Source organism: Staurois parvus, unplaced genomic scaffold, assembly GCF_062004578.1.
Source record: "Staurois parvus isolate SC_StPar_1 unplaced genomic scaffold, SC_StPar_1.0 ptg000715l, whole genome shotgun sequence".
Taxonomy (NCBI): Eukaryota; Metazoa; Chordata; class Amphibia; order Anura; family Ranidae; genus Staurois; species Staurois parvus.
Window position 1 is genome coordinate 8744108 of NW_028318511.1, and position 27310 is coordinate 8771417.

The 27310-nt window shown below is 40.2% G+C and overlaps 1 protein-coding gene across 3 annotated transcripts in view; it reads right to left on the bottom strand.

Moving 5' to 3' along the window:
- Nucleotides 1-27310, bottom strand: part of EPS8L2 (EPS8 signaling adaptor L2) — a 219546-nt gene that overhangs the window by 6244 nt on the left and 185992 nt on the right. For 2 of the 3 annotated variants that reach the window (XM_089653576.1, XM_089653577.1), the window contains 12 exons: nt 25717-25843; nt 24570-24658; nt 23567-23641; nt 23193-23341; nt 22341-22491; nt 21651-21686; nt 17181-17290; nt 13720-13828; nt 13462-13587; nt 12973-13105; nt 3996-4173; nt 2059-2191 (listed from right to left, as the gene is read on the bottom strand). In XM_089653576.1, the coding sequence (XP_089509702.1) occupies nt 2059-2191; nt 3996-4173; nt 12973-13105; nt 13462-13587; nt 13720-13828; nt 17181-17290; nt 21651-21686; nt 22341-22491; nt 23193-23341; nt 23567-23641; nt 24570-24658; nt 25717-25843 (1416 nt within the window). The remainder of the gene's footprint in view (nt 1-2058; nt 2192-3995; nt 4174-12972; nt 13106-13461; nt 13588-13719; nt 13829-17180; nt 17291-21650; nt 21687-22340; nt 22492-23192; nt 23342-23566; nt 23642-24569; nt 24659-25716; nt 25844-27310) is intronic. The other variant, XM_089653578.1, reaches the window with a different exon arrangement.

Consider the following 27310-nt stretch of genomic DNA (forward strand, 5'->3'; position numbering starts at 1 on the left):
TTTCTAGATGGGGATGTCTCTTTGCTAAATAGGGATGCCTCTTTGCTGGATTGGGATATTTCTTTTCTAGATGGGGATGTCTCTTTGCTGGATTGGGCTGTCTCTTTGTTGAATATATGGGAATGTCTCTTTGCTGAATATATGGGGCTGTCTATCTACTGGATTGGGCTATTTCTTTGCTATATGGGGATGTATCTTTGCTGGCTTGGGATGGCTCTTTGCAGAATATGTGGGGATGTATTTTTGCTGGAATGGGCTGTCTCTTTGCTGACTATATTTGTTTTTTGTTTTGGAGTTTTAATTTTGTTTTTTTTAGATCTGCTAGGGGAGGATAGCTTGGGGGACTTTGAAAAGGTAGTGCAGTTAGTGTTAGTGTAGAGTCCTGCTCAGAAGAGTCTAGCTTATTGTGGTGGCAGGCTTCAATGTTTTTACCAAAATATAATTCCTTACTGTTAAATCTTGAAAGCACTGATGACTTGGAATGCACTCTTCATTTTCATGTATTAGGAGTGTTAAAATAAGTGGGTGCACTGAAAGACTTTGTGGGATGGCCAGTGGGCAGATTTTGTTGGGCGGCTAGGCCTAAAGCTGTGTAAGGGGCCCCAAAATTTCTGATGGCTGCCCTGGATAATACTAAGAAGCTTGAGAAATTAACAGTGTCCTTGTGTTGCTACATTGTGTTACACAGCTCCCCTGATCTCCATTCAAGTTTCTTCAACAATAAATATAAAAAAAAGCACCTCCAGACTGATCAGTGACCTGGACAGTGATTGTTGCTGTGTGCCTGGCTGCTGTTGCACTAGTTTGGGAAAGGAACTTCAGGACAACTCAGCAGGCCCTTTCAGGAGTGAACGCTACACCTATGTGTTTTGTTCAAAATGGACTAGTTCCCTAGACAAAAGTAGAATTTTAGTCAGAAAATTAAGTCTTGATAGGTTACTTCATGCTGGCCGCTTTTGCAGCTATAGCTATGTAAAACATTAAAAATAAGTGCCTATACTGTTTAAACTCGAATAATGGATGGTCTCATCTTGCTCTGCACAGCCTCAGTTTTTCTCTATTCTTGGCACTGTGCCTAAAATCAGAGTCAATGGAGGCCAATCAACTGATAGCATAAGAGTGTGGTTTCCCCACAGTGTGGGTGCAGCACATTGTACCCACGGTTTTTGTATGGATTACCTACGCTTTCCAATAGACTTCTATTAGACTGGGCATTCTTGTTGCATTTCCTGAAATTGCACCAAACGTCTTGCATGCTGCGTCCTTGGTGTGCTGTCAGAAAAAGCACCAAAAACACCTGATCTATAAAAAAAGTCTATGGGAAAGCGTTGGTGACCCACATGAAAAATGTGGGTACACTACGCTGTGGGGAAACTGTAGCAGGGCACTGTGAAGGGGTCTAAATATTTACTGCTACTCAGGCCTTCTGGTTTTCAGCAAAATGACAGCCTCTGGCAAGGAACAAGCAGAAGCAGTGATGGAGGCACATTACAGAACACATTGGTTTTGGTAGCATAATTATTAATGTGTAATGTATGTTCCTTGCTAAAGAACATAATTTTTTTTATCAAGTTACTATGGGTAAAGTTCTACTTTAAGTGCATATAGCTACACTTTGTTGCCTTCAGTGATATATAGTTTAAACTATTGTCAAAATGGTTTCCACTGAGGATCAGTTGGTTGTGACCCTATTAGGCAAATACTGATCTCTTTTTAATCCAAGGTTCAATGATCTGATGAGTTACCTCTTTTCAAATTTTGAATGGAAGCCTCACAGTGGTGAAAGCAGCTGAATTAACTGAAGCACCGCATGTTCCTGGGATCCTATTGAAGGTTACATATTGTATGCTGATGACTGTTTTAAATTTAAACTAGCGCAAACTTATTTTCTATCATCTAATAGTCCAGTTGATACTTACTATCTGTGTGAGGAAAGTTGTAAATGACAATTGAATTTTACTTGTTACCACATTTGCTTCTTATCAACTTTAAAATATTAAAATAGAGAATTTCTGTTCAGTCACCATCTCTGATAAACCCATGCATGTAGACACTTACCTCTAACTGTGACTTTTGCACAAGCAGCTGACTGTATACTCTTCCACCTTCTTCCCCACAAACCTTCCTTAGCTCATCTTTGTTTAGAGAGAAAATCTGTGCCCCATTTAAAATGCCCAGTTGGCCTGATGTCCTGATGAAGAAAAAAGAACATCCCTTAGCTTGCTTAAGCATGAATAGGAAACATGACATGACAGTGTAAACACAAAGACTTTTGAAAACCAAAATATAGAGCTTGGATGGAGCACCATAGCTCTGTACAAGCAAAAACTGCAAGGTAAATCATGTTTGTCATATTTGTACCCTTTCACCCAAAAAAAACATTTGTGAGGTTAGGTATGGATGTTGGCTCGCAATTGGCATTCCGATTGTAATCAAAGGTATGCAAACAGGTTGAGGTCAGAGCACTGTGCAGGCCATTCAGGTTACTCACACCCATGAGGTTATAGACACCATTACCCCCTCCCACCCACCCCAATATCCTTTTATTTGGTTATTACATCCGGGAGAAGGGAAAGTTTGCCTAATCATGTGACCACTGTAATTAGCTGTCACAGTGGTCACATGATTGGGAGCTGGTCCCGCCAGATCCTAATCATTAGTACAGACCAAGAGCTGTCATTGTCAGTGCTGTGTATAGCATTTTGTATACCCCATGTCAATTTACTTTTGCTACTACTTTTGAATATTACTTTCTAGAAGTATCAAAGACAGGACAGGAAATTAAATATCTCCATCAGGGACATGCTCAGCATGACATGGACAATTTCGGGTTAATTTACTAATACTGTTGCACTCAGAATCTGGTGCACCTATGCATGGTAGCCAATCAGATTTTAACTTCAGCTTGTTCAATTAAGCTTTGGCAATAAAACCTGGAAGCTGATTGAGTTACACTAGATTTTACACTCTCCAGTTTTAGCAAAAAATCCCATTTGTATCCTGATTGGATACAAATTGAATTGATTGTTGAAGTAGGCACTTGAGTTAAATATCTTTTGTAGTACCCTTGTCCTAAACAAGGGCAACTATCTAAATTTAGTTTTTGACTGGGTGGTAGTTAGCCCAGATTGAATGTATAGTTTTTCAACTGTTTTTTTCCCTAAGCTTCAGTTGGGTTGTGATTTCTCACTTGTCACTGGTATCACTGGCCATAGTATAGGATTCCATAAACAAGCCTGAGTTGTGAATATTTATATTTCCTTCAGCCAATGCAGTAGGGGGTTTAGGTCACTGGTGCATGCTGGGGGAGAATATAAAAATTTGAGACAGACCATGTGCTTGTTCTTTTCCAGGGCTGAGGCCTGGAGAGGTGCTGTTGGATGGAGCTTTGCTGTTAGGTCCAATAGCCTGTTTGGAACCCTAATGTGTGCTGAAATGGTCCTGACGCTGTCCTGCCTGGTGTGGAGGGAGCTGTTCCAGAGAGAAGATCCAAAGAAGGCCCCTTGCTGGAGAAAGCCAAGAAGAATTCTGGTTTCACGCAGGGCTTGGAGACTTACTTGGCGGATGCAGTGAATTTGGAAATGTGCTTACACTGTTGCCGGGTCAGCTTAAAGGTTCTGACATTTTGAAGATGGACATTGATCTGGAGAGTCTGTAAGTGATCTGCTACAGTATCTGGGACCCATAATCCTCACCTCCTTAACTGTTCTGCAGTAAAATGCTAAAAAGAGGAAAGTGACTGATGCCCAATATTCTTTCTCAGTCCCCCATTTTAGCCTTGGACTCAGCTGTGGGGTGAAGTGCTAGCCCTCCTGCCTCTGGAGGTGCCATTCTGCCTTGGTGTGTCGGGGGGACTTTGATAAATCTAAAATAGATTTTGCGTGGATTGCACAATCAGGAAGCACTGTGTGAACAGTGTTATTAGTCACTGGTAAGATCTTGTCATGGATACATGTAAATTGTAATCACACATAAAAAAGTCAATTTTCACTTACGATTTAGTAAAACCCTTAGCTTCCAACCAGGCTTTCACTTCCTCTGGCTCAGACTGGAAAGTTAATGGAACATGTACTTGCTGAGCTTTTTGTGTTACAAAATTCCTTTTAGGTGGTTGATGACTTGTGATTTTCTTTAACAGTTCATCATTCACTTCATCCATATGGTGAATTAACTCTGCAGAAATAAAATGAACACCTTGAGAACTATTTGCTACAATAAACCAATGGAGGGAAGCAATGTCACAGAATGTACGATACTGTAGGATACAAATAAAGAACCGCGATAAGAACTATTACATTGTAATATGATCTCCTATCAACTTTGCTGCATTGGTGTCTGCTTGTGGAAAATAGAGTATGTTGCATTTAAATGCAGTGCAGTATGTTTCATTGTCCCAAACTGGTGATCACTGAAATAGAATGTGATAGGAGATCTCTCAAATAGGAGTACATACAGCAATAAAAACACTTTGTTTTTAATAGTCACAGTGCTCGTTATGGAAAAGAAAAATTGTGTCCTTTTAAAAAATACCCTTACTATAAAATTCAACAACAATTTGCAAAACATGTATAAAAAATATCTTTGTGCATGCAGCACAGTGGCTAAATGGTTAGCACTTCCGCCTGGCAGTACTAGGGTTGCTGGTTCAAATCCCGACCATGGCACCATCTGCCAGGAGTTTGCATGTTCTCCCTGTGCCTGCGTGGGTTTCCTCTGGATACTCCGGTTTCCTCCCACTCTCCAAAAGACATGCTGGTAGGTTAATTGGCTCCTTTCTAAATTGGCCCTAATATGTGTATGTATGGATATGAGTTAGGGACCTTAGATTGTACGCTCCTTGAGGGTTAGGAACTGATGTGAATGTACAATATATATGTAAAGCGCTGCGTAAATTGATGGTGCTATATAAGTACCTGAAATAAATAAATACATTTAAATGCACATTTTCAGCACATGTCAACTGTGATATTAATGGGCCCTAAAAGTAATTAAACGATCATTCTGTGCGTAGAACTGCTCTTCCACAGCATATCATTCCAAAAGTAGCAGCGCATTTCTTCTGGTGCTGTGATCTGCAGCAGCCAACAACATTTACAGCAGAAAATGTAATCCAGCCTAACTGATCGGCTGGCTGGGTGCAGTGACGCCTGTGAATTGTGTATGGCTGATGTATTTATTGCTTCAAATGGAATTCATGTTGAGTGTTTGAATGTAACATGAACAAACCCCATACATACACAATTTGCATATTAGAAGCAATGCCTAATGTATTGTAACAGGTCTGCTGTCATTGAGCCATGCAGGACATCCATAGACTATAATGTAAGATTATTTGTTTTGCAATTTCTTCTTCTGGCCACAAGATAGAAATATGTAGATGCTGACTTTTCCTTCCTGAACATTCACAGACAAAAGCACACTGGGAAGTAAAGCGTGTCAGTAGCATCAGGACACTGCATTTCCTGAACATTTGGATTGCATTTCCCAGAGGTCTGGGAGTACAGGCATGGTTAAAGAGACAGATGGAACTGGACTTCTTCCCGGGGTAACGAGGATTCGCCTCAGAGGGGGGGCTGAGGTGACAGGATGGTATCAAGGAACTCCACTTCAGAGAGAAAGTAGGAGCCAGTGTCAGCGATGCCCACAGCTGTGTGAGGGACATTCAGAGGCTACAGAGTGCGACTCAAGGGTGGAGAGATGAAGCTACCTACCAGAGATGCCATGGGCAACCCAGAGTGAGCAGATATCTAATCAGGGGGGCTGGGTTATTAGGAACTACCTCCCAGTTACCCCATAGCTAAAGTACTGCCTGCTGGCTTCATTGACTGGGTTAATGAGCTCCAACGGTTTAGCCGGTAAAGAGTCAGGACTAAAAACTGCTACAGACCATAGCTGCCCCAAAGTCTTAGCCTGTTTGCTAGTTAAAGTGGTACCATATCCTAGTTCCATTTATTTGATTGCACTCAAAACCAGTACAGAACTGCTATCATTCTAAATGCATTTCAAATTCAGCTGTATTGTTTGTTGCTGACTCACTAATTTATGTATTGATTCTGGCTAGTGATATATATATATATATATACAGTCATGGCCGAAATTGTTGGCACCCTTGATATTTTTCCTGAAAATCAAGTATTTCACACAAAAAAGGTATTGCATTAACACATGTTTTGCTATACACATGTTTATTCCCTTTGTATGTATTGGAACAAATATAAAACAGAGGCAGAAAAGCAAATATGACATAATGTCACACAAAACCCCAAAAATGGGCTGGACAAAAGTATTGGCACCCTTAACTTAATATTTGGTTGCACACCCTTTGGAAAACATAACTGAAATCAGTCGCTTCCTATAACCATCAATAAGCTTCTGACACCTCTCACCCGGAATTTTGGACCACTCTTCCTTTGCAAACAGCTCCAGGTCTCTCTTATTGGAAGGACACCTTTTCCCAACAGCAATTTTAAGATCTCTCCACAGGTGTTCAATGGGATTTAGATCTGGGCTCATTGCTGGCCACTTCAGAACTCTCCAGCGCTTCTTTGCCATCCATTTCTGAGTGCTTTTTGACGTATGTTTGGGGTCATTGTCCTGCTGGAAGACCCAGGATCTTGGACGCAAACCCAGCTTTCTGACACTGGGCCCTACAGTGCGACCCAAAATCCTTTGGTAATCCTCAGATTTCATGATGCCTTGCACACAGTCAAGGCACCCAGTGCCAGAGGCAGCAAAACAACCCCAAAACATCATTGAACCTCCACCATATTTTACCGTAGGTACTGTGTTTTGTTCTTTGTAGGCCTCATTCCGTTTTCGGTAAACAGTAGAATGATGTGCTTTACCGAAAAGCTCTATCTTGGTCTCATCTGTCCACAAGACGTTTTCCCAGAAGGCTTTTGGCTTACTCAAGTACATTTTGGCAAACTGTAGTCTTGCTTTTTTATGTCTCTGTGTCAGCAGTGGGGTCCTCCTGGGTCTCCTGCCATAGCGTTTCATTTCATTTAAATGTCGACGGATAGTTCGCGCTGACACTGATGCTCCCTGAGCCTGCAGGACAGCTTGAATGTCTTTGGAACATGTTTGGGGCTGCTTATCCACCATCCGGACTATTCTGCGTTGCAATCTTTCATCAATTTTCCTCATCCGTCCACGACCAGGGAGATTAGCTACAGTGCCATGGGTTGCAAACTTCTTGATAATGTTGCGCACTGTGGACAAAGGCAAATCTAGTTCTCTGGAGATGGACTTGTAACCTTGAGATTGTTGATATTTTGCCACAATTTTGGTTCTCAGGTCCTCAGACAGTTCTCGTCTCCTCTTTCTGTTGTCCATGCTTAGTGTGGCACAGACAGACACACAATGCAAAGGTTAAGTGAACGTCTCTCCTTTTTATCTGCTTTCAGGTGTGATTTCTATATTGCCCACACCTGTTACTTGCCCCAGGTGAGTTTACAGGAGCATCACATGCTTGTAACATTCTTATTTATCCGCAGTTGTGAAAGGGTGCCAATACTTTTGTCCAGCCCATTTTTGGAGGTTTGTGTGACATTATGTCGAATTTGCTTTCTTTCCTCCCTTTTTTTGTTTTGTCCCAATACACACAAAGGGAATAAACATGTGTATAGCAAAACATGTGTTAATGCAATACGTTTCGTGAGAAATACATGATTTCCTGGAGAAATATCAAGGGTGCCAACAATTTCGGCCATGACTGTATATATATATATATACACAAATCATTGGATTCAGGTGTTCAAGTTAACCTCCATAGCCACAGGTGTATAAAATCAAGCACCTAGGCATGCAGACTGCTTCTACAAACATTTGTGAAAGAATGGGTCCCCCTCAGGGGCTCAGTCAATTCAAGTGTGGTTCCATGATAGTTTGCTGCCTGTGCAGTAAGTCCATCCGTGAACTTTTCTTGCTACTAAATATTCCACAGTCAACTGGTAGTGTAATTAAAACAAAATGGAAGTGAATGGGAGCAACAGCAACTCAGCCACCAAGTGGTAGGCCATGTAAAATGACAGAGCGGGCTCAGCGCATGCTGAAGCACACAGTGCGCAGAAGTCGTCAACTGTCTGCAGAGTCAATAGCTAAAGACCTCTAAACTTCATGTGGCCTTCAGATTAGCACAACAATAGTGCATAGAGAGCTTCATGGAATGGGTTTCCTTGGCCAAGCAGCTGCATCCAAGCCTTACATCACCAAGTGCAATTCAGAGCGTTGGATGGAGTGGTGTAAAGCACGCCGCAACTGGACTCTAGAGCAGTGAAGATGTGTTCTCTGGAGTGACAAATCACGCTTCTATGTCTGGCAGTCCGATGGATGTGTCTGGGTTTGGGGTTGCCAGTAGAATGGTACTTGCCTAACTGCACTGTGCCAAGTGTAAAGTTTGGAGGGGGGATTTTGGTGTGGGGTTGTTTTTCAGGGGTTGGGCTTGGCCCGTTAGTTCCAGTGAAGGGAACAGGCCCTTTCTTGTTCCAACATGACTGCGCATCAGTGCACAAAGCAAGGTCCATAAAGACATGGATGAGCGAGTTTGGGGTGGGGGAACCTGACTGGCCTGCACAGAGTCCTGACCTCAACCCAATAGAACACCTTTGGGACGAATTAGAGCGGAGTCTGCGAGCCAGGCTTTCTTGTCCGATATCAGTGCCTGATCTCACAAATGCGCTTCTGGAAGAATGGTCAAACCTTCCCATAGACACACTCCTAAACCTTTTGGACAGCCTTCCCAGAAGAGTTGAAGCTGGTATAGATGCAGATAGATAGATAGATAAAGGTGGGCCAACTCAATATTGAACCCTACAGACTATGACTGGGATGCCATTAAAGTTCACATCAAAGCATATGTGCGTATAAAGACAGGCTTCCCAATACTTTTGGCAATATAGTATATACAGTATCTCACAGAAGTGAGTACACCCCTCACATTTTTGTAAATATTTTATTATATCTTTTCATGTGACAACACTGAAGAAATGACACTTTGCTACAATGTAAAGTAGTGAGTGTACAGCTTGTATAACAGTGTAAATTTGCTGTCCCCTCAAAATAAGTCAACACACAGCCATTAATGTCTAAACTGCTGGCAACAAAAGTGAGTACACCCCTAAACACAAATACAATAAAAAACACAAATAAAAAAAAATCTAATTGCCTCACAAGGCAATAACAGCAATACATTGATTTATTATCATCTAGCTTTCCTTTTCTTTTCCCCTCTTACTCCAAAGCAACCAATAGATATTATTCATAATATAGCATAAGAACTCTCTGTGACAGACCAACCTAGTCTACTAAGAACATACCCAACCTTTATTAAAAAATTAAAATTAGACTGTGATGTGTCTAACCATTTTTTCCATATTTTAAAAAACTTTTATGAGGCGTTTTGTTGAGCATAGGTATATTTCTCTAACATTACATGTTTATCCTTTTCCCGAATCCAATCCCCAAGGGTAGGAATCCCAACTAGAGGCTATCAACTTTTGTGCCGTAAAAAGTGATTTCGCAATAGCCAGTAGCTGGCCATGATCCAGGTTGTTTGAGTTCACATACCCTAAAAACCATAGAGTGGGATCTGGAATCAACACAGTGTCATATACAAAATTTAAAGGATAAGTTCACCTTTTAAAAAAAAAATTATAAATGCACATTTTTACGCAAATCCGATCGTTACATGTTACACCCTGAATATGGGTGTAACATGTAACATGTTACTAAAGGTGAACTTATCCTTTAACATATCTAGCACTTCCTAACAGTACCAATATAGTTTCAGACATCTCAATAACAGATGCATAAATGAGCCAGGAGATTGACCACATCTTGCACATTCAGAATTTACTCTCCTGCCTACCCTATGCAGCCCTGTACAGAATGAAAAGTTGGGTCACTGTGAGTTGGAGATATCAAAAATAGTACTTTACATTCTGCAACTTTTTTTAAACCAAATCACTCTGTGCTTCTTCCTCCTGAGTTGTCCTTCTTTTAGGTCTGTATAGATCTCTGCAAAAATACTATTATACTACCGGAATTGTTATACTACATTAAATATATTTATCTAACCTATTATTGCAACTCTCATATGCAATTATGACATTTGTTATTTTAAAAAGGAAAAGTAGCGATGATAAGCACTTGTGGGGTTTCGTTTAGTCAATTTTTTTGATCATACATTTTTTGTGGTCCACAGAACTTTGCTGTCTCAGAGAGTTGGGAGGCATATACACTACATCCTATTCTGCAGGAGATATAACCTTGCAGAAGGTATAAAAATCCGTTTCTTGTTAATACATTTTTAACATTTTAAAAAAACACTTGGAAATCCTTTCTGTCCTGGAGGCATGAAATACCTTTGTTGAATATGTCTCCCAAAATGGGTTGGGTGAAAGAAGGATACCCAACATATTATATGGGTATATTTGGGCTAGCAGCAAAGGTATCAGGCTGCTGGACAAGTTGTGGTACACTAATGGCATGGTATGAATCAGGTCTTACAGTCAGATAATACAGAACCAAACTGGGAATCTTACTATGTGCTGGATCTGTGACAATATGACCAGCACTGAGACTGCACACTTCCATTTTCACTTAGCTCTGGGGAAAAAAGTACTTTATAACAAAAACAGAACTTAGTTGGCTTTTGTATATGACATTATATGATACAGCCACACAGACTATCTGGCACGCTGTTTGGCACAGTCTATGGCAGTCTCTTTGGTGGTCTGTATGATGCAGTCATTCCTTAGCATTCTACATGGTCCAATCTCTGTCCAGATCTCTGATAGCTGATGTGGTCCCATCTTTGGTACTCTTTGTGGCATAGTCTATGGCAGTCTGCCTATACAGCCCTTGCCAAAAGTTTTGAGAATGACTCAAATATTAGTTTATCCACAAGGAAACACATGCAGTCATCATTTCTTTGCACAAAAAGGGATTCACAGGCAAGGATATTGCTGCTACTAAGATTGCACCTAAGTCAACCATTTATCAGATCATCAAGGACTTCAAGAAGAGAAGTCCAATTGTTGTGAAGAAGGCTTCAGGGTGCACAGTAAAGTCCAGCAAGTGCCAGGACTGTCTCCTTAAGTTGATTCAGCTGTGGGATCAGGGCACCACCAGTATAAAGCTTGCTCAAGAATGGCAGCAGGCAGGTGTGAGTGCATCTTCATGCACAGTGAGATAAAGACTTTTGGAGAATGGCCTGGTGTCAAGAAGGACAGCAAAGAAGCCACTTCTCTTCAGGAAAAACATCAGGGACAGACTGGTATTCTGCAAAAGGTACAGGGATTGGATTGCTGAGGACTGAGGTAGTCATTTTCTCTGATGAATCCCCTTTCCAATTCTTCGGGGCATCTGGAAAAACCTTGTCCGGAGAAGAAAAGGTAAGTGCTACCATCAGTCCTGTGTCATGCCAACAGTAAAGCATCCTGAGACCATTCATGTGTGGGGTTGCTTCTCAGCCAAGGGAGTGCGCTCACTCAGGATTTTCAAAAGGAACACAGCCACGAAAAAAGAATGGTACAAAAACATCCCTTTTCTCCCAACCATCCAAGAACAATTTGGTCACGAACAATGACTTTTCCAGCACCTTGCTATAAGGCAAAAGTGATCACTAAGTGGCTTAGGGAACAAACATTGAAATGTTGGGTTCATGGCCAGGAAACTCCTTAGACCTTAATCCCATTGAGTACTTGTGGTCAATCCTCAAAAGGTGGTTGAACAAAAAACCTCCCACAAATTAAGACAAACTCCAACTTGATTATGCAAGAATGGGCTGCCATCAGTCAAGATGTGGCGAATTGCAGAGGTCTTGAAAAAGAAGGGTCAGCATTGCAAATACTGACACTTTGCATAAACCTAATGTAATTGTCAATATAAGTCTTATGAAATGCTTGTAATATACTTCAGTATGCCTTAGTAACATCTGACAAACAAATCTAAAAAGCAGCAGACTTTGTGAATAATAATATTTGTGTCATTTTCAAAACTTTTGGCCAGGGCTGTACAGTAGTAGAGTCTTTGCACATGATGCCATATTTATGTATAGAGCAATCTGTATGGTACAGTCTCTGGTAGTCCCACCGTATCGTACTGCCTATATAAATCAGTCTGTATGGTACAGTCTATTGGTACGCTGCTACCATTCTATTTGGAGCAGTCTCTTTGTAACATGTACAATTGCTAGCAGTCTTTCTGTAACATAGCAGTCTCATGTAATACGACAGTCACCTTTTAACGGTTGTCAGGGGTCAATGGAGGTATCTGGCAGGATTTGAATATATGGCTCATTGGTTAGATCAGTTTATGGATTCAGAAGCAGGTTGGGTGTTGTGTTGGAGAATCTGTAAAGAGAAGGTAAACCGATGCCTTCTGCTGGACAGTCTGAGCTTTTGAAGAACACCAGATGAAAATAGAAGAAAACAAGTCTAAAAAAGAAAACTAATGCATCCATCACATCTAAGAATTGAGTCCCCACTTGCAGAACCTGTTCAAAAAAGGGGACCCCAGATGGTGACACGTTTAAGACACGTTTAAGAATCTTGGAGTGCCTACCCCGAGTTGTGATTGGAAGGTGTATGACCCTGACCTTACCATGGCAGTAGATGTCCGCTACCTGATGTAACAGGATAAATCTCACATGTGTATTTTTGACGCACGTCTGGTGAGTGTGCATTTTTTACCCCAGATTCACCGTGTGGTACACTAGAACTCTGCCCCACGCACTCATTAGGATCTATTGGATCCCCACGTTGGGCCTTCATTTATCTTGGGACTTTTTATTCACTCAATTTCACCTCAGTGTGATCTGATATTTGCACTTGATTTTATGCTATAATATGATGTCTATATTTATGTTATTTTAGCGCTGCACCTTATATGTAGGTAGGAAAGCCACTGCAACTACAGGGTGTAAATGTAAGGCCAGGTGCAGGTCTGTAGAACCAGAACCTAACTTACGTTCTTTGGTGTTCTGACTGGTTGACCATCCAGCCATCTCACTTCCCCATTTATCTCCAGCATAACTACTTGGAAGCTTGAATGCAGGGCTAATGGGACTTCTTGGGTTTCCTTCTCGGTATTTGTTTCCAAGCTAGAATATAAGCAGATATATTTGTAACAACAAGCTTAACACATATTGTATTATATTACAATAAAATTATATGGAATGTCTTTATTTTCTTGCTAAACAATTTCACATTTTTTTAAACAAACCATCCAGCTGTTTAAAAATTTCAGAAGTAAACAGAATATACCTGAAAATTGGCTAAACCCATTCAATTTGTTTATTTAAAACAGCAGCTAGTCATCTGCTTGGCTCAAGACATCTGCATATGAGATCTTGTTACTGTTATCTCATATATCCTATATAAGACTGGGGTAGGAGGGCATTTGTATTGATGCCCTAAGGACAGGTAATGCCTTCTTCCAAATTAAATATATTATTACTTTGCCATATGGTCCATCTATCTGGCTCTCTTCCGTTGATACTACATCAAGAATATTATATGGGACGTAGCCCTCTTGCCCAATGCTGTTTCTCAGCTTCCACCACTGTTTGTTATCTTCCAGAATCTGCAAGAAAAATACAAAAAGAAAACATCTAACACCTTAAATATACAGCAGAATCAAAAAGCTTGGCCTGTAGTCATCTGGTCATCTTTTGAAATTTGAAGAAAATAATAAAATTCATAAAAACAATATTACCTCCAGTACTTCATCTTTCATTACTGACAGTTCGTTGGCATTTCTGGCAGTGAAGTCATAACGAATTTTGGCGCATTTCTGTGGCTGTGCAGGCAGTGGTGCTTCATAACTGTTTAACAAAATATGAAAGAAGACTATGATTAATAAACTTTCTTGACATTGCTGGGAATTATAGGTGACCCTTAAAAACCTAGCACGATTAAAAAATCATTAATATGTTATCATTAATATAAATATTTAAAAATGTTGGTAATAAACTTTCATATTTAAAGGTACAATAGAGGAATAGAAGTATGAGTAAAGCGAATACTTTTTTTAAATTTTGGGTAGAGTGGAGAACATTTAAAGCAGATCTACACAATAGATTTTTTACCATAATGCATTCACTGCATAAAGGTCCAAAAAATACCCCACTACCTGTTTCCCCCCCCCATCCCTAAACATTTACCTGACTCCTTTCACTGATCTGGCTTTGTACCGGCTGCAGTACCGCTTTTCTCACTTCCTAGATTCACAGAAGACACTGAGAGCAGTGGGAGCCAAAGGCTTCTGTTGCTGTCAGTCAAACTCCTATGAGAAGGGAGCAGGGATGTGACTTACCAGTGCTGTGTGTGTCTATGGATGCACACAGCCTGGCTCAGAAGCCAGCGTGCACGGGTGATCCCATAGCACATGGCTTAATAAGGGGCACTCGAGGGAGGATTAAGAAGCGGACAGCACTGGCAAGGGAATGCCAAAAAGGAGGTAAGGGACCGGTCTGTAGAATAGGGTTATATGTAATAGCACCACCTGGTCTCCTCCACTGCACTGTGGGTCCTGTTAGTGCCCCTTCCCTTTAAAAGATGGTTGCAATAACATCACTCCATCTGGGCCTTTGACAAAGTCTTGATAACGAAACATATCAGGTGGAGCTTGATGACGCAACCAGAAAATGTTGTGAGAGCTACTGAAGGAGCTAGAGACAGGCTCTGGATGAATTTGTATCCTTGTGCACGTGTCTTGGGCACCTTTTGTGATTGTATCTTTTTATATTTTTACCTTCAATCAACATTTTAAACAGAGATCACTATTAGTTTTTACGTTATCCTTGAAGAATATACAGTATCTGTGCCTATCTGTGAAGTGCAGGAGACTGAGTGATGATATTGCAGCCATCCTTTAGCCCTGGGTCACACTGATGCGGTGCAGAATTTGCAGCGTTTTCTGTGCGAATTCCAAACCGCATCAGAATTGCACCATGCACAACTGCTGCAGGTGTGTATGTTAAGTTAACAACACCCCAAAAGCGATCGCAAAAAACGGTGCAATGTGCAGAATCAGATCACATTGGTGTGAATACCCATGCGATCCGATTCTAGTGCGGACCAAAAAAAGGGTCCTACACATTTTTGGTGCAGGTGCGGTGTGATTAGAGCCATAGAAAAAATGTATGGCTCCAATCGCACCGCACACAAATCACATGTGATTTGCACAGGAATGCAGTGCAGTTCCTGTGCGAATCACATGCGATATACAGCACAGATTATATATGTGAACCCAGGCTCAAAGGGAAGGAGTGCTAACAGGAACTACTGTGCAGTGGAGGAGACCAGGTGGCACTATTACGCATATCCCTTTAAAGGAGAAAGGTGCAGTATGGACCTATGGTAACCCATTCCCACTGTGCAAGGTGAAAGACCACCTTGTTATTAAATTGGCAAATGACCACAAAGTGGTGGTGTTTTTTAATGCAGAATCCATGTGGAACAGTATATCAATATTGAGCAATGAAAAGCACATTGCATACTTTTGGGTTTAAAAAGGGACATTATCATATACTTTTCAAAAGTATGACTTTTATGGTTTTTATTTATTATTAAATCCTGCGTTGCACTTAATTTTTGTTTATTTGGTTTTCTGCTAAGATCATCACTTGTGACCTCAAGCCAAGTGTAAGAAAGCTTTTGTCTGTATAAAAAAGAAAAAGTTAACTTGGCTAAGATGTCTAAACAGAAAGGCACAAGTGTATGGCGCAATCCTAGGCCTATAGTAATAAAACTCCCCAATGAGTCAATTTTTGAAAAAAGCTAAATAAGTCCATAACAGTCCATAATGTGAACAACCATAATAAAGCTGATGGCAGCACAAAGATAGGGAGTTCCACTGAGAGACAGGAATTGATCTCTGGAATGCAGTAGAAAAACAACTTTAATCAGCAGCCAAATTTACACTCACATAGTTCCATGTTAAGAGTGCTTGTCCGTATGGTTGCAGCTACTGGAAGGATTGTCCACCCTCAAGGGATCTGTTGGTAGCAGCTAGCAGCGGAGATGGAAACGCCAGAGAGCCTCTCGTCAGCTGGTGTACGAAGTCATCAGTGATTCCACATTTCCATCTCCACTGCTAGATGCTGCCGACAGATCCCTTGAGGGTGAATAATCCTTTCCATAGATGCAACCATACTAACAAGCGCTCTTAATGTGGAATGTAAGTATAAATTTGGCTGCTATATTAAAGTTGTTTTATTACTGCACTTAGTGGCGCCCCCTTGTATTCTTCTAAGAGTCTGTGTCTGACTCAGATTCTTAGTTAAATAGAACCAGAGGCAAAACTATTTTTTAAATTTGGACAGAGTAAGGGAGGGTTCCCTTGACAGTTTTTTTTGCAATCTGCATCCCATTGAGGAGATCTCCCTTCACTTCCTGTCTCATAACAGTGAAAGGAAATCCCTCCAAAGTGAGAGATATTCCTGAAAGTTACCAGAACGAATGTCCCCATTGGAGGATTCCCCCTGTATTCCTGTTCTGGTGACCATTCAAAATAAGACATTTTCTCTCACTTTCACTTTTGGTGATAACGGTCACCAGGACAATTAGTGAGGGTGAATCACCCTAACAGGGACACAGACAGAAATAAAATCCCGACAGGTATTCTAATACATCTCCACTCTATTAAAAAAAAAAAAGAAAATGTTTGCCTTCTGTTATACCTTAAAGTGGTTGTAAACCTCAGACACAAATATGAATAAAGCATATCCCTCTATAGTGTGTACTTGTCCCAATCCACAGCACTAAGTGTCATTTCTGCCTGCTGCCTCATTTCTCAGCTATCAGCATGAGTCACTTCTGACATGTTTTTATGGAACCAAGAGAAACATGGTGACAGAGGAGGGGCACAGCCTGTGATTAACAGCCTCAGCTCTGTTCATGTGTGCTGTGTGAAAGGGGTGTGTCTCTTCCTTCCAATCAGCTCTGAGTTCTCCTCACTGCTGTAACTTCAGCCCCCCCGCCCCCTGCTTTTCAGAGCTTTGAGATGCTGTGTAAATTCTGCACTTTGAAAAAATGTAGGGGGACAGACATTTTAGATAAACAGGTACAACTTATGTAGGAGGATTTGTTTAATCTCTGTGTATCCCCTGAGTCCAGTCACTTCACTGGGTATATGGAAGGGTTTACAACCACTCTAACTTCAGCAATACTCACGTGGTAAGTTTAGGGCCTGCGTTGTATTCTGGCTTAATTTCAGGCTGAACTGGTGAAGGCTGCTGTCTGAAAGATGGAGTCCGATAAGGATTTGCACTTGGAGGAGAAGCCTGGAAGACACAAATTGGACATTTAAATCACATTCAGTGTGACACTTATGATTTTATATGGGTTATCAAATAGATACACCCAATGCCAAGTCCACACTGTAATTGGACATTAGACCATAGCAACCAACAGTTTCCTTTCACTGTTCTAACCCCGGAGCCTCCAAACTTTGAACAAAGCGTCTTTTTACTGTTCTTCAGACTTTAGGGGGGTTGGACTGTGGCCAGCAGGAGTAAAAATGCAGCAGCTTCAGTAAGATTAATCAATTCTTCAATGCCTGCTGGTGGTCAGCGAGAGTAGGAAAATTACATAGTGTCTGTTGTCAGCAGAAGGAGCAATAGTGCCCCAATGTTGGTGTCAATGGGAGGAATAATGCCCCATCGTTGGTGTCAATGGGAGAACCAGTACCCCATCACTGGTGTCAGTGGGAGGAATATTGCCTCATTGTTGGTGTCAGTGGGGGGAAAAGTGCCACATCTTTGGTTTTAGTGGGAGAAATAGTGTCCCATCATTGGTGTCAGTGGGGGGAAAAGTGTGTCATCTTCAGTGGGAGTAAACAATACCTCAATGTCCACTAGTGGTCAGTGGGAGTAGAAAAAAATCACATAGTGCCTGTGGTCAGTAGGAGGAGGAATGGTGCCCCATCGTTGGCGACAGTAGGAGGAATAGTGCCCCATCATCGATGTTAGTGCAAGGAGTAGTGCCCCATAATTGCTATCATAGGGAGCAATAGTGCTCCATCGAGGATCTCTCCAAACTTTTAACAAAGGACCTGTTTATTGTCCTTCAGACTTTAGGGGGATTGGACTGTGGCCAGCAGGAGTAAAAATGCACCAGCTTCAGTGGGATTAAACAAAGCTTCAATGCCTGCTGGTGGTCAGTGGGAGTAAGAAAAGTACATAGCAGCTGTGGTCAGTAGGAGGAGCAATAGTGCCCCAATGTTGGTGTCAGTGGGAGGAATAGTGCCCCATCATTGGTGTTAGTGGGAGGAGTAGTGCCCCATAATTGTTGTCATTGGGAGCAATAGTGCCCCATCGTGGGTGTCAGTGGGAGGAATAGTGGCACATCTTTGGTTTTAGTGGAAGGAATAGTGCCCCATCGTATGTGTCAGTGGTAGGAATAGTGGCCCATCATTGGCATCAGTGGAAGGAATAGTGCCCTGTCATTGCTCTCAGTGGAAAGAATTGTGCCCCATCAATGGTGTCAGTGGGAGGAATTATGCCCTACTGTTGGACTCAATGGAAGGAATAGTGCCTCATTGCTGGTGTCAATAGGAGGAATAGTGCCTCATATCATTGGGAGGAATTATGCCCCACTGTTGGAGACAACAACCGTTCTTATTGCCTGGTAAGGGTTACTTTACATTTTGCATTATCATTATTCTTTATGGATACATTCCAGTATGTATATAGGTATATTTGGGAAGTGTAAAGTGTGTTTGTTTTCTGAAATGCATGCTAATGATAATTATGTACTCAAATATGCTCCATTTGAGAGCATAATCCATTGGCTAGGACCACATCCAGTGGCTTTGAAGCCACAGGTACATCTCAGAAGGCTCTATAATTAGTGTTTTTTCTGTGATAATGCTCAGCTGTGAAGAATGTACCTGCTTAAAGTACCGGTATATCTAAACCCTAGAGAAAAAATGTACATACATTGGGGTTGCCAGACCTAAGATATGTTGGCTGAATTTCTTAAGACTAATTACTTTTTGATCCTGACAGAAATGCAATGTCCGTGTAGCTTCCTGTGTACAAAACTCCAATCTCAAATAATGTTATAAGCTTCACCAGCTGTCCTCTGTGAACTAGAAAGAAACTCCTCTTTCTGAAATGGAGATGAGGAGAAAGGGATATGTATGTGGTCCAAATCAGGAGTGAGCAGCCTAGTTTGACAATGCTCTATAGATATAGTCAGGTGAGTGAACAATGCCACCCTATGGCAGGAAGTGTATTACTATCTGGATCACCAGGTGAAAATGAATAGGGAAAAGTCTGAAGAAAAACCCCAGTGAACTAGAGGGATATTTAAATTTTGTTGTCGAGTTTAGATACACTTTACAACTTATTTTATTTATAATCACAAAGCTATTCAACTTAGGGTTTAAAGTCTGTGAAAAAAAAAGGTGATTCGCTGCAGTTCTGCGCAGGCTATGCATTTCCTTCCATAGACAAAAGAAAATGGTTCTAACCCATACTTTATGCAAAAATAAAAAAAATTCTGGCTGCAATTGAGTTTTAATATAAATTATGTGACATTTTTAGAAATATACAGTAATTGTCTTAGATTAGAATTAAAGACAAAACTTTTTTCATTTTGGGATTTTGTTTTTTTTATGCTATCTGCGTTCCACTGTGGATATTTCCATTCAATTTCTGTCTCATAGCCAAAAGCAGGAAGTGAGGGGAAATCTCTCTGCAGCCGGGTGCCCCTCCAGCTGTGTGCCGTTCTCTGTCACTTCCCCCTTCCTTGCCACCGTGCAGCAAGCACTTCTGTGCCCAAAAAGGAGGAGAGCACTTCTGTGCCCACTCTCCTCCTCTCTCCCCTCCCCACTGCTGGGTGTGTGACTGCAGCAGCTGCGTTGTGACAGGGGAGAGGCACAGCTGCAGGCTCTGTGTTAAGATTCCTCCCTCCCTCTTGACAGCAGTACAGCAATGACTCAAGCCAATCAGTGGAAGGGAGGCAGCTCCGTGAATGATGATGCAGCCTCATGGAACCCTTAGTTTGTGGATGCTCCTGGCTGCATCAGTGACCACATTACCCAAAAAAGCCCTGCACCAGAGAAGGGGAGAGCAGAGTTTCCTGGGCAAAATGTGCAGAGGTCAGCCAGTCTAGTGCAGGGAGACAGGGATTGAGGACCCATCACTGAGGTGTCTGCACCTAAACCAGAGTACTGAGAAACTGAGCAGCTTTTGCTGTGCTGAGAACTGGAGAATACAGAGCTGTGACCTGTGTGCTGAGGGACTGAGCCACTTACAGGATACTATCTTTGCTGTGCTGAGGACTTGAGTCGCCCCAAGCAACCCAGAAGTGACCAGATGGTGAGCTGCAATATCGCTGGGACTAGTGAGCTGCTGTTGTGTGGATTCACTATCTGCTGCTAGAGAGACTGAGCCCTTTATTAACTGACCATAAAACCATCTAGTAGTCATTTGCTGCCTGCAGGCTTCACTGGGACTATTCCCATGTGCACCAACGGTACAACTGGGCCCCAACAATAGCCAGCTGAAGAGCTAGGACTGTCCTTATACAATTGCTACACACAGACCTTTTCCTATTGCTTATGCTTAGAGGTACGTCTCAGGGGACATTGCACCATATCCTAGCCATTCTCCTAGAGTGCCCTCTAAACCAGTTATATCATTATCATTCATGTTGCTGGTAATGTTTATATGCACTATTTAATGCTGACTTTGCTGATTTAGGGGGTGACTCCAGTCTAGTGGTACAGAACTCTATTCTGAGTTAGCTTGGCATAGCAATTACACTGTCTAGCAAACTGTGTCTCAATCTACCGTCTGCATGCTCATTTATATTCACACCATCATTTACTCCAACCTGAACCACACATTGAGTTAATTTATCAGTAAAATCTTATCTCTAGTTCCTGGTGCTAATTTCCAGCTAAGTTAAAGGTATCTATATACTTGTGTTCTTATAAGTTCTTGCAGTAACTTTAATTTAACCAGGTGTGTCAGGGGGGCTGAGGTTTTCCTGGGAGTCGAGGTGGAGAACAGAGAACCCAAATGACCAAGCAGCTCCTTCAGGGGGTAGCACTACATTTCAAAAGTGGGGGAATCCCAAGTTTTCACTAGAACTAGTGTCCCTATTTATAGATTTTCCCTCCATTACTGTTCTGGTGACAAGCCAAAATTTGAATCTTTTACTCTCAGCGGTAACAGTAAACAGGACAAATAGGGGAAATCTGCCTAACAGGAGCACAGACAGCAATAAAACCGCTCAGGTGTTCTAATCCCTCTCCACTCTATCTAAAACTAAAAAAAAAAAGCTTTGCTTTTAATTATACTCGATGTTTAAACCCAATATTCCAGTGTGCATTACTACTGTGTTAACTGCTGAGTTAGCCCGAGTCCACATCTCCAGAAGTCCAAACAACCCTGTAAGTGCTACATTCTTTGGTGTGCTGCAATGTCAGTACAATCTCAGTAGCTGATGTTAAAATCTAACACAAACATGCACACAAGCACAAACACATTAACCAGGTGCCCCTCTGTCATGCCTAAGGATAGTTTATAGGTTGAAACAATGAGGGTACACTTCAAACAGCACATTCACAAACCAGTTCTAGTAGAAAAAACATTTGCTGAGATTTGTAGGGACACAGGAGGTGCCACTTACATTTCTAGGTCCATGGTTTTCTATTGGTTTGGGTGGCTGCAACACAGGTATTAATTGTTGTTAGTATTATTAGTAAAATTAGGAAATGATAAGGTGATTATACATAAATAGTGACATACAATTTATGAAATAAAGAGAGCATTTTCTTGGAATGGAAAAGAGGATATGCTAGTCTGTTCACATCATAGATATAGAGTAAGGTGTGGTTAGTTAGGGTGGTTTAGGACCTTCTTGTAAGAGGAATGCATCAGTACAAGTAACAGAAGGCTTATCTTGGAAGAATTATATGTATGGGAAGTCTACCAGCGTGTATAGTGCCAAAGAAAATGAATAGGTTGATTCAAGATAAAGATCTGTAACAGGTTTAATTAATGAACTGAAAGACACATAAAAATACTGTAAAACTTAATACTAGGCTCAGTTCACCAACATAAATACATTATTTAACTCCATGAATTTATCTCATGATATTTTTTTCCTAAAAATATTCAACTTATAAACAGAAATATAGTTTAGGCAGGATTATTATTTTATCTTACAAAATATTTTTTATCATAAGAAAAGGCAATTTTTTCTGCTCTATCTGTATCTTAAATGCTCTGATATATAGCATGACATGCCTATGGTATAATATTAATATGCCACCCTGGTTTGTATCCCTCATATAACCAACCTATATGTAGAGCTTACCTCTTCATGGATCTTGGGTTTAAAAGGCTCTGGTGGATGTCCTATGTCTAGCTCCCAAGGAGCTCCCTGGAAGATGTCTGGAGGTGGTATCCAACCATTGTTGAATTTTGGAATGTACTGAGGAATCAGAGGCTCTCTTGGCCATTCTGCCCTGGAATCAAAAGTGTTTTTCTTTGTTAGTTGTCTAGAACTACATATCTATTACAATTTGAGATATCTTTAAGATATTGTATTCATCTATGTAGTGTGGAATGTTCTACAGTATTTTGCGTGGAGCCCACTATATCTGATAAAGGTCACACACACATACTAATGTCAACTATAGACATTGATAAACCGATTAGTACAATGAATATGTTTTTAAATCAAGGAGGGTAAATTGGAATACCCTAAGGAAAAATCATTCACTTTGTGCAGATAGAGTCCCATGTAGAACCCCAGCACTGTATGACACGGGGACTGTTCAATTAGTCATAATCTAGGAATATAACTTTCATAACCTGTGCTGAATGTGCCTTAGCCTGCTTCATGAGCTACCATTTTGAGGGACCGTCCTTACACGTTGTTCTCTCTGATGTGCTTGGTGATTTGCTGTACCTGGCATGTAGTATTGTTTTTATATTCTACTGTACAAATTCGATAAATGTTCTTCTAGAAAGAAAATCTACCAGTGACATGGAAAGAGTTACCTATGTGAATCCTAACAATTAATCCAAGTAACTACGTAAGAGATGCATCATTCCATATAAAAAGAGTTATCAGTTAGGATCCTTGCATCACAGAGCCATCTTGACAGAGGCCAGATCCTGAGCAATAGATCTGCATAAAACTTTAATTTTCCTGTTTACTTACCTTGATTTGGTCCATCGTTCTCCCAGAGCATCCCATGTCTGCATTTCTTTTGGGGTGAGATGCCCCCTTAGAAAATCTGTAGCGTCTTTTGAAAGGAGAGGACAGGTGATTGATCTTCCCAAATCTGGACCTCCTGAGCTCTGCATTATCTGTAGGAAATCGCACATATAAACTGTACAGCGCATGCACATGCAGATCTAGCCAGTTGGCTAGAAAGAAGCTGTAAAAAATACAGCACATGCATTTATATTCATAAATCACCTATACCCTTTGCCAGACACAATGAATAACACAATGGCAAGGACTGTGTTAATATAAGCTACATGTAGTATGTTTTTTACAGACAGGATGACACAGAAAAAGAAACAGCTCACCAGCTCCAGTGGCCCAAATAGGAAATGGATAAGCTCTGCAGCACTAGGATTCTGGATATGTTTTCTCAGCTTTGCCTGAAGAAACACAATATGCAAACAAATAAATATAGAGTTCAAGGAATATTTTTAGAAGTCAAAAGCAAGCATTGATTAATATCAAACACTGATAAGAACAAGGGTTCTGGTCTTGAACTTGTCAATCCAGGATCACCTTGTAGCAGAACTGCTGCATCTTCAAAGAAAGTGGGCAATTTGAGGTGTGGCATCTTGTATAGATGTCCCATGAATGGCTACCTGTGAAGATCTATTATATGTATTTATATAGGAAAAGATCAAGGAACATGCTAAAGTGATATAATCACTTGTCCTTAGAAAACCTTGGAATCCATCAATGTTAGATGTTGGCCAGGCAGACATGAATGGGCAAATATGGGTACATCTGTGCTGACATGTTTAGTTTATAGACCCCCAAATTTTAGGCTGTATGAAAATGAAAATAAAAATAAATTACAAACAGCAATAACACATTGAATAATCAGTTAAAGCATGAAGTACAGAAAATTATAACATATTCTTATTTGCAAACTCATAAACCAAAAAAACAAATACAGTATATAAAATAAATCAAAAAGGTTTTGTATGCCTCTCAAAGAATTCAAACTCAAAGAATACTAAATGAAAAAAATGAAACCTTCTTAATTTACCCCTCTCCCCTTAGAAAAACAGTCTCTAAAATAAAAAATGGATTGTTTTTATTGTTAATCAAATTTTGCCTAAGCAGTTCAATGAGAGAAATTTTGAGTTCTGTAAGTTCTCTGCAAAGTTAATTTCACCAAATCATTGTGCTCTTCCCTAGCAGTGACCATGAGGGGAAACTATTTTCTTCTAGAATTTACATGTGAATAGCTCAAGACTTTTTTCAAAGTCAGAGAAAGAGGTATTGTATGCATGTACAGCATTCCATTGTCTGGGACAAACTACACATATTTAATTGTATTTTTACCAAGAGGTTAATAGCCAGCTTGATCTTCTGATAGCAGTCGATGAACTCCAGCTCAGTAGGTGGCCGAGACCGTAATGTCAGGACTCCCTCTATGATTTGAAATTGCAGAAAATGATTATGTTATTCAGGCATTTCCAAAATGCACATAAAACAAATATGCTCCTTTCCCAATTGCAAAGATGTAATTGTAAATAGTTTTTTACTTCAAGCAAATTGGTTGATATACTGAAAGAAATTTTTAAAGTGAACCCCATTTTAAAATTACAAAAAACTGGGGGGCGGGGCTCTAACAAGCAAAAATCTACAACAGCTAGTTCCTGAAGTTGTGGTACCCTGTTTCAGAATGGCTTCCTATGGAGCCACCCTACACTGTGAACATCAACAGAAACACACAGCTCCAAAGCCTAGAAAGGTGAGGCACCGCTCTGCTCCTCTTTCCTCCCTTTTCCAAGCTAACAGACAGGCTGGAGACTGCACTGTCCACTCCTAACTCTTTTCTGTGAAGACTGGAAGTTCAGGGAAGTAGCACTAAGAAAGCAGGAGCCGAAAGCATTGAAGAATGGGAGAGAATTTTAACAGTTTACTGGGAGGTGTTTATATTCACATGTTCAATGTGTTAAGGTAAAAACACTGAGGGTTTTATACTACTAGGAAGCTAAATGCACCATTTTGCAATATAGGCTGTGTGTACTAAGAAAATGCAATCTGAGCATATGATGAAAAAAAGCATAAAGCAAGATAGCTTCTAGAAAAGCTGCTTGTTAAGGAGATCTAAATTTATGTACATATCTTGACTTTACTGCTTCTTCCTTTCACACTCCAGCTCAGCTGTAGAGGTACTACAAGAGCCTGATACCAGGTAAAATTTAGGAATTTTTATTGCTTGCACATTAAAAAAATATACATTTGATGATGTATTAATGATTACATAACTGCATGTCTGTCTGTTTGGATCTTTTATATCTCTTAAAAACACACAAAAGTAAGGATGTAGGAGAACAACACATAAAATCACACAAACTATTTAATTTTTGGTTTTAGGACGAAGTCTAGAAAACATAATCTGCTTACCACTTTGGTATGAAACTATAGAAACAGTGTCTGGAGTAGGGCGGTGGCACAGTAACAGTTACGAACCGATAATTACCTGCTGGCCCTTTCTTTTTATTCTTTTTGCCTTTCTTCCTTGCATTCAGCTGCTTGAAAGCTTCAGCTGCTTTTTGGAGTTTTGCCACAAAGAATTCTATGTCATCCAATGTGCAGTTTAAGCATTGCTGTAATAGAGATGCAAGTATTACCATAAGAAACTTCATTACAAAAATGGAAAAGACACAAATAACACCCTGACTCTCTGACTCCAAACGATCCTCTTATCCATGAATAAGGAAACTACATCAATTAGATTTAGCCAAAAATTGTATGTACAGGGAAACCTACAAAATGAAACCTTCCCATTCCTAACTGCAACAATGGCAATACATCAATAGCCTGCTTTAAGCTACCTATAGATATAAGAAGCATTGCACTTTATGATTTTTCACATTATATATACACATTAAAGGATGGTGACACACAGGATCAAGTGACATCTTAGGAGGTTATGAATGAGCTGGCACCCTCAGCTGGTAAAACTGAGGGCAAAAGTCTATATCCAACCTAACGAACAGGTAAAGTTCCTGAATAAGAGTGACACTATACTGATAAAGCACATATACTTGCTCCCCTGCACATCATACGACAGTCTGTCAAAAGAAAGATAAGTTTGTTCATCTACATCTATACAGTATTTGAATGTTTACAAGTATATAAACTGAAGTATTTTATATATATATATATATATATATATATATATATATACACATACACACACACTGCATATTGTATATTTATATATATATTTTGTATAAATGTATATATATATATACTATTTTTTATAAATAATAAAATAACAAATAAACATTTAATAGATGTGCAATCATGACATACATTTTGCTGAGTAACCTGGATTGAAAATCCAGATGGATCTACGTGTGTAGAGCAGTTAGGGCATATTCCATCCCATTCAACTATGCTTTCTACTGAGGTCTATTAACAAAATCAGCCATTCCCAGCAAAGCAGCAAGTCAGCCTGATGAAAATATGGAACATTAGCTTATGAACCATTCATATTTCATATTTACCTTTCTAATAATATAAAAATAGAATTGCTATTATAATCTCTGTACATATTAAATACAAAATTAAATAATGTGAGGGAGAGACCAATATCTATAGGAGAGAGGCCATTATCAGTGTATATTCCATCTTACAGCTGCATTTAAATGGTATTCACTAAAAGCAGGCAGCAGTGTGGAGCTTTCAGTGTCACATGGGGTTCTGTCTGTTTAACTCTGCAGAGAGCACACAGCAGAATACCTACAGTAAACCCATACTACTGCTTTTTAAACCATTCTTTATTGTAATTTTTTTCAAAAAATAATGTTTAACGAGAAACATAACAAAAGTTGAACTTTCTGTGATATTATTTTTGCTATGTTTCAATGTACAGTTATGGCCAAAAATATTGGCACCCCTGCATTGTATCAGATAATGCACCAATTTCGCCCAGAAAATTGTTGCATTTACAAATGTTTAGGTATTCTCATGTTTACTTCTTTTGTTTGTATAGGTATGACACAAAAAAAGTGGAGAAACAAACAGCAAAATCTGACACATTCCAAGCAAAACCCAAAAAATGGACA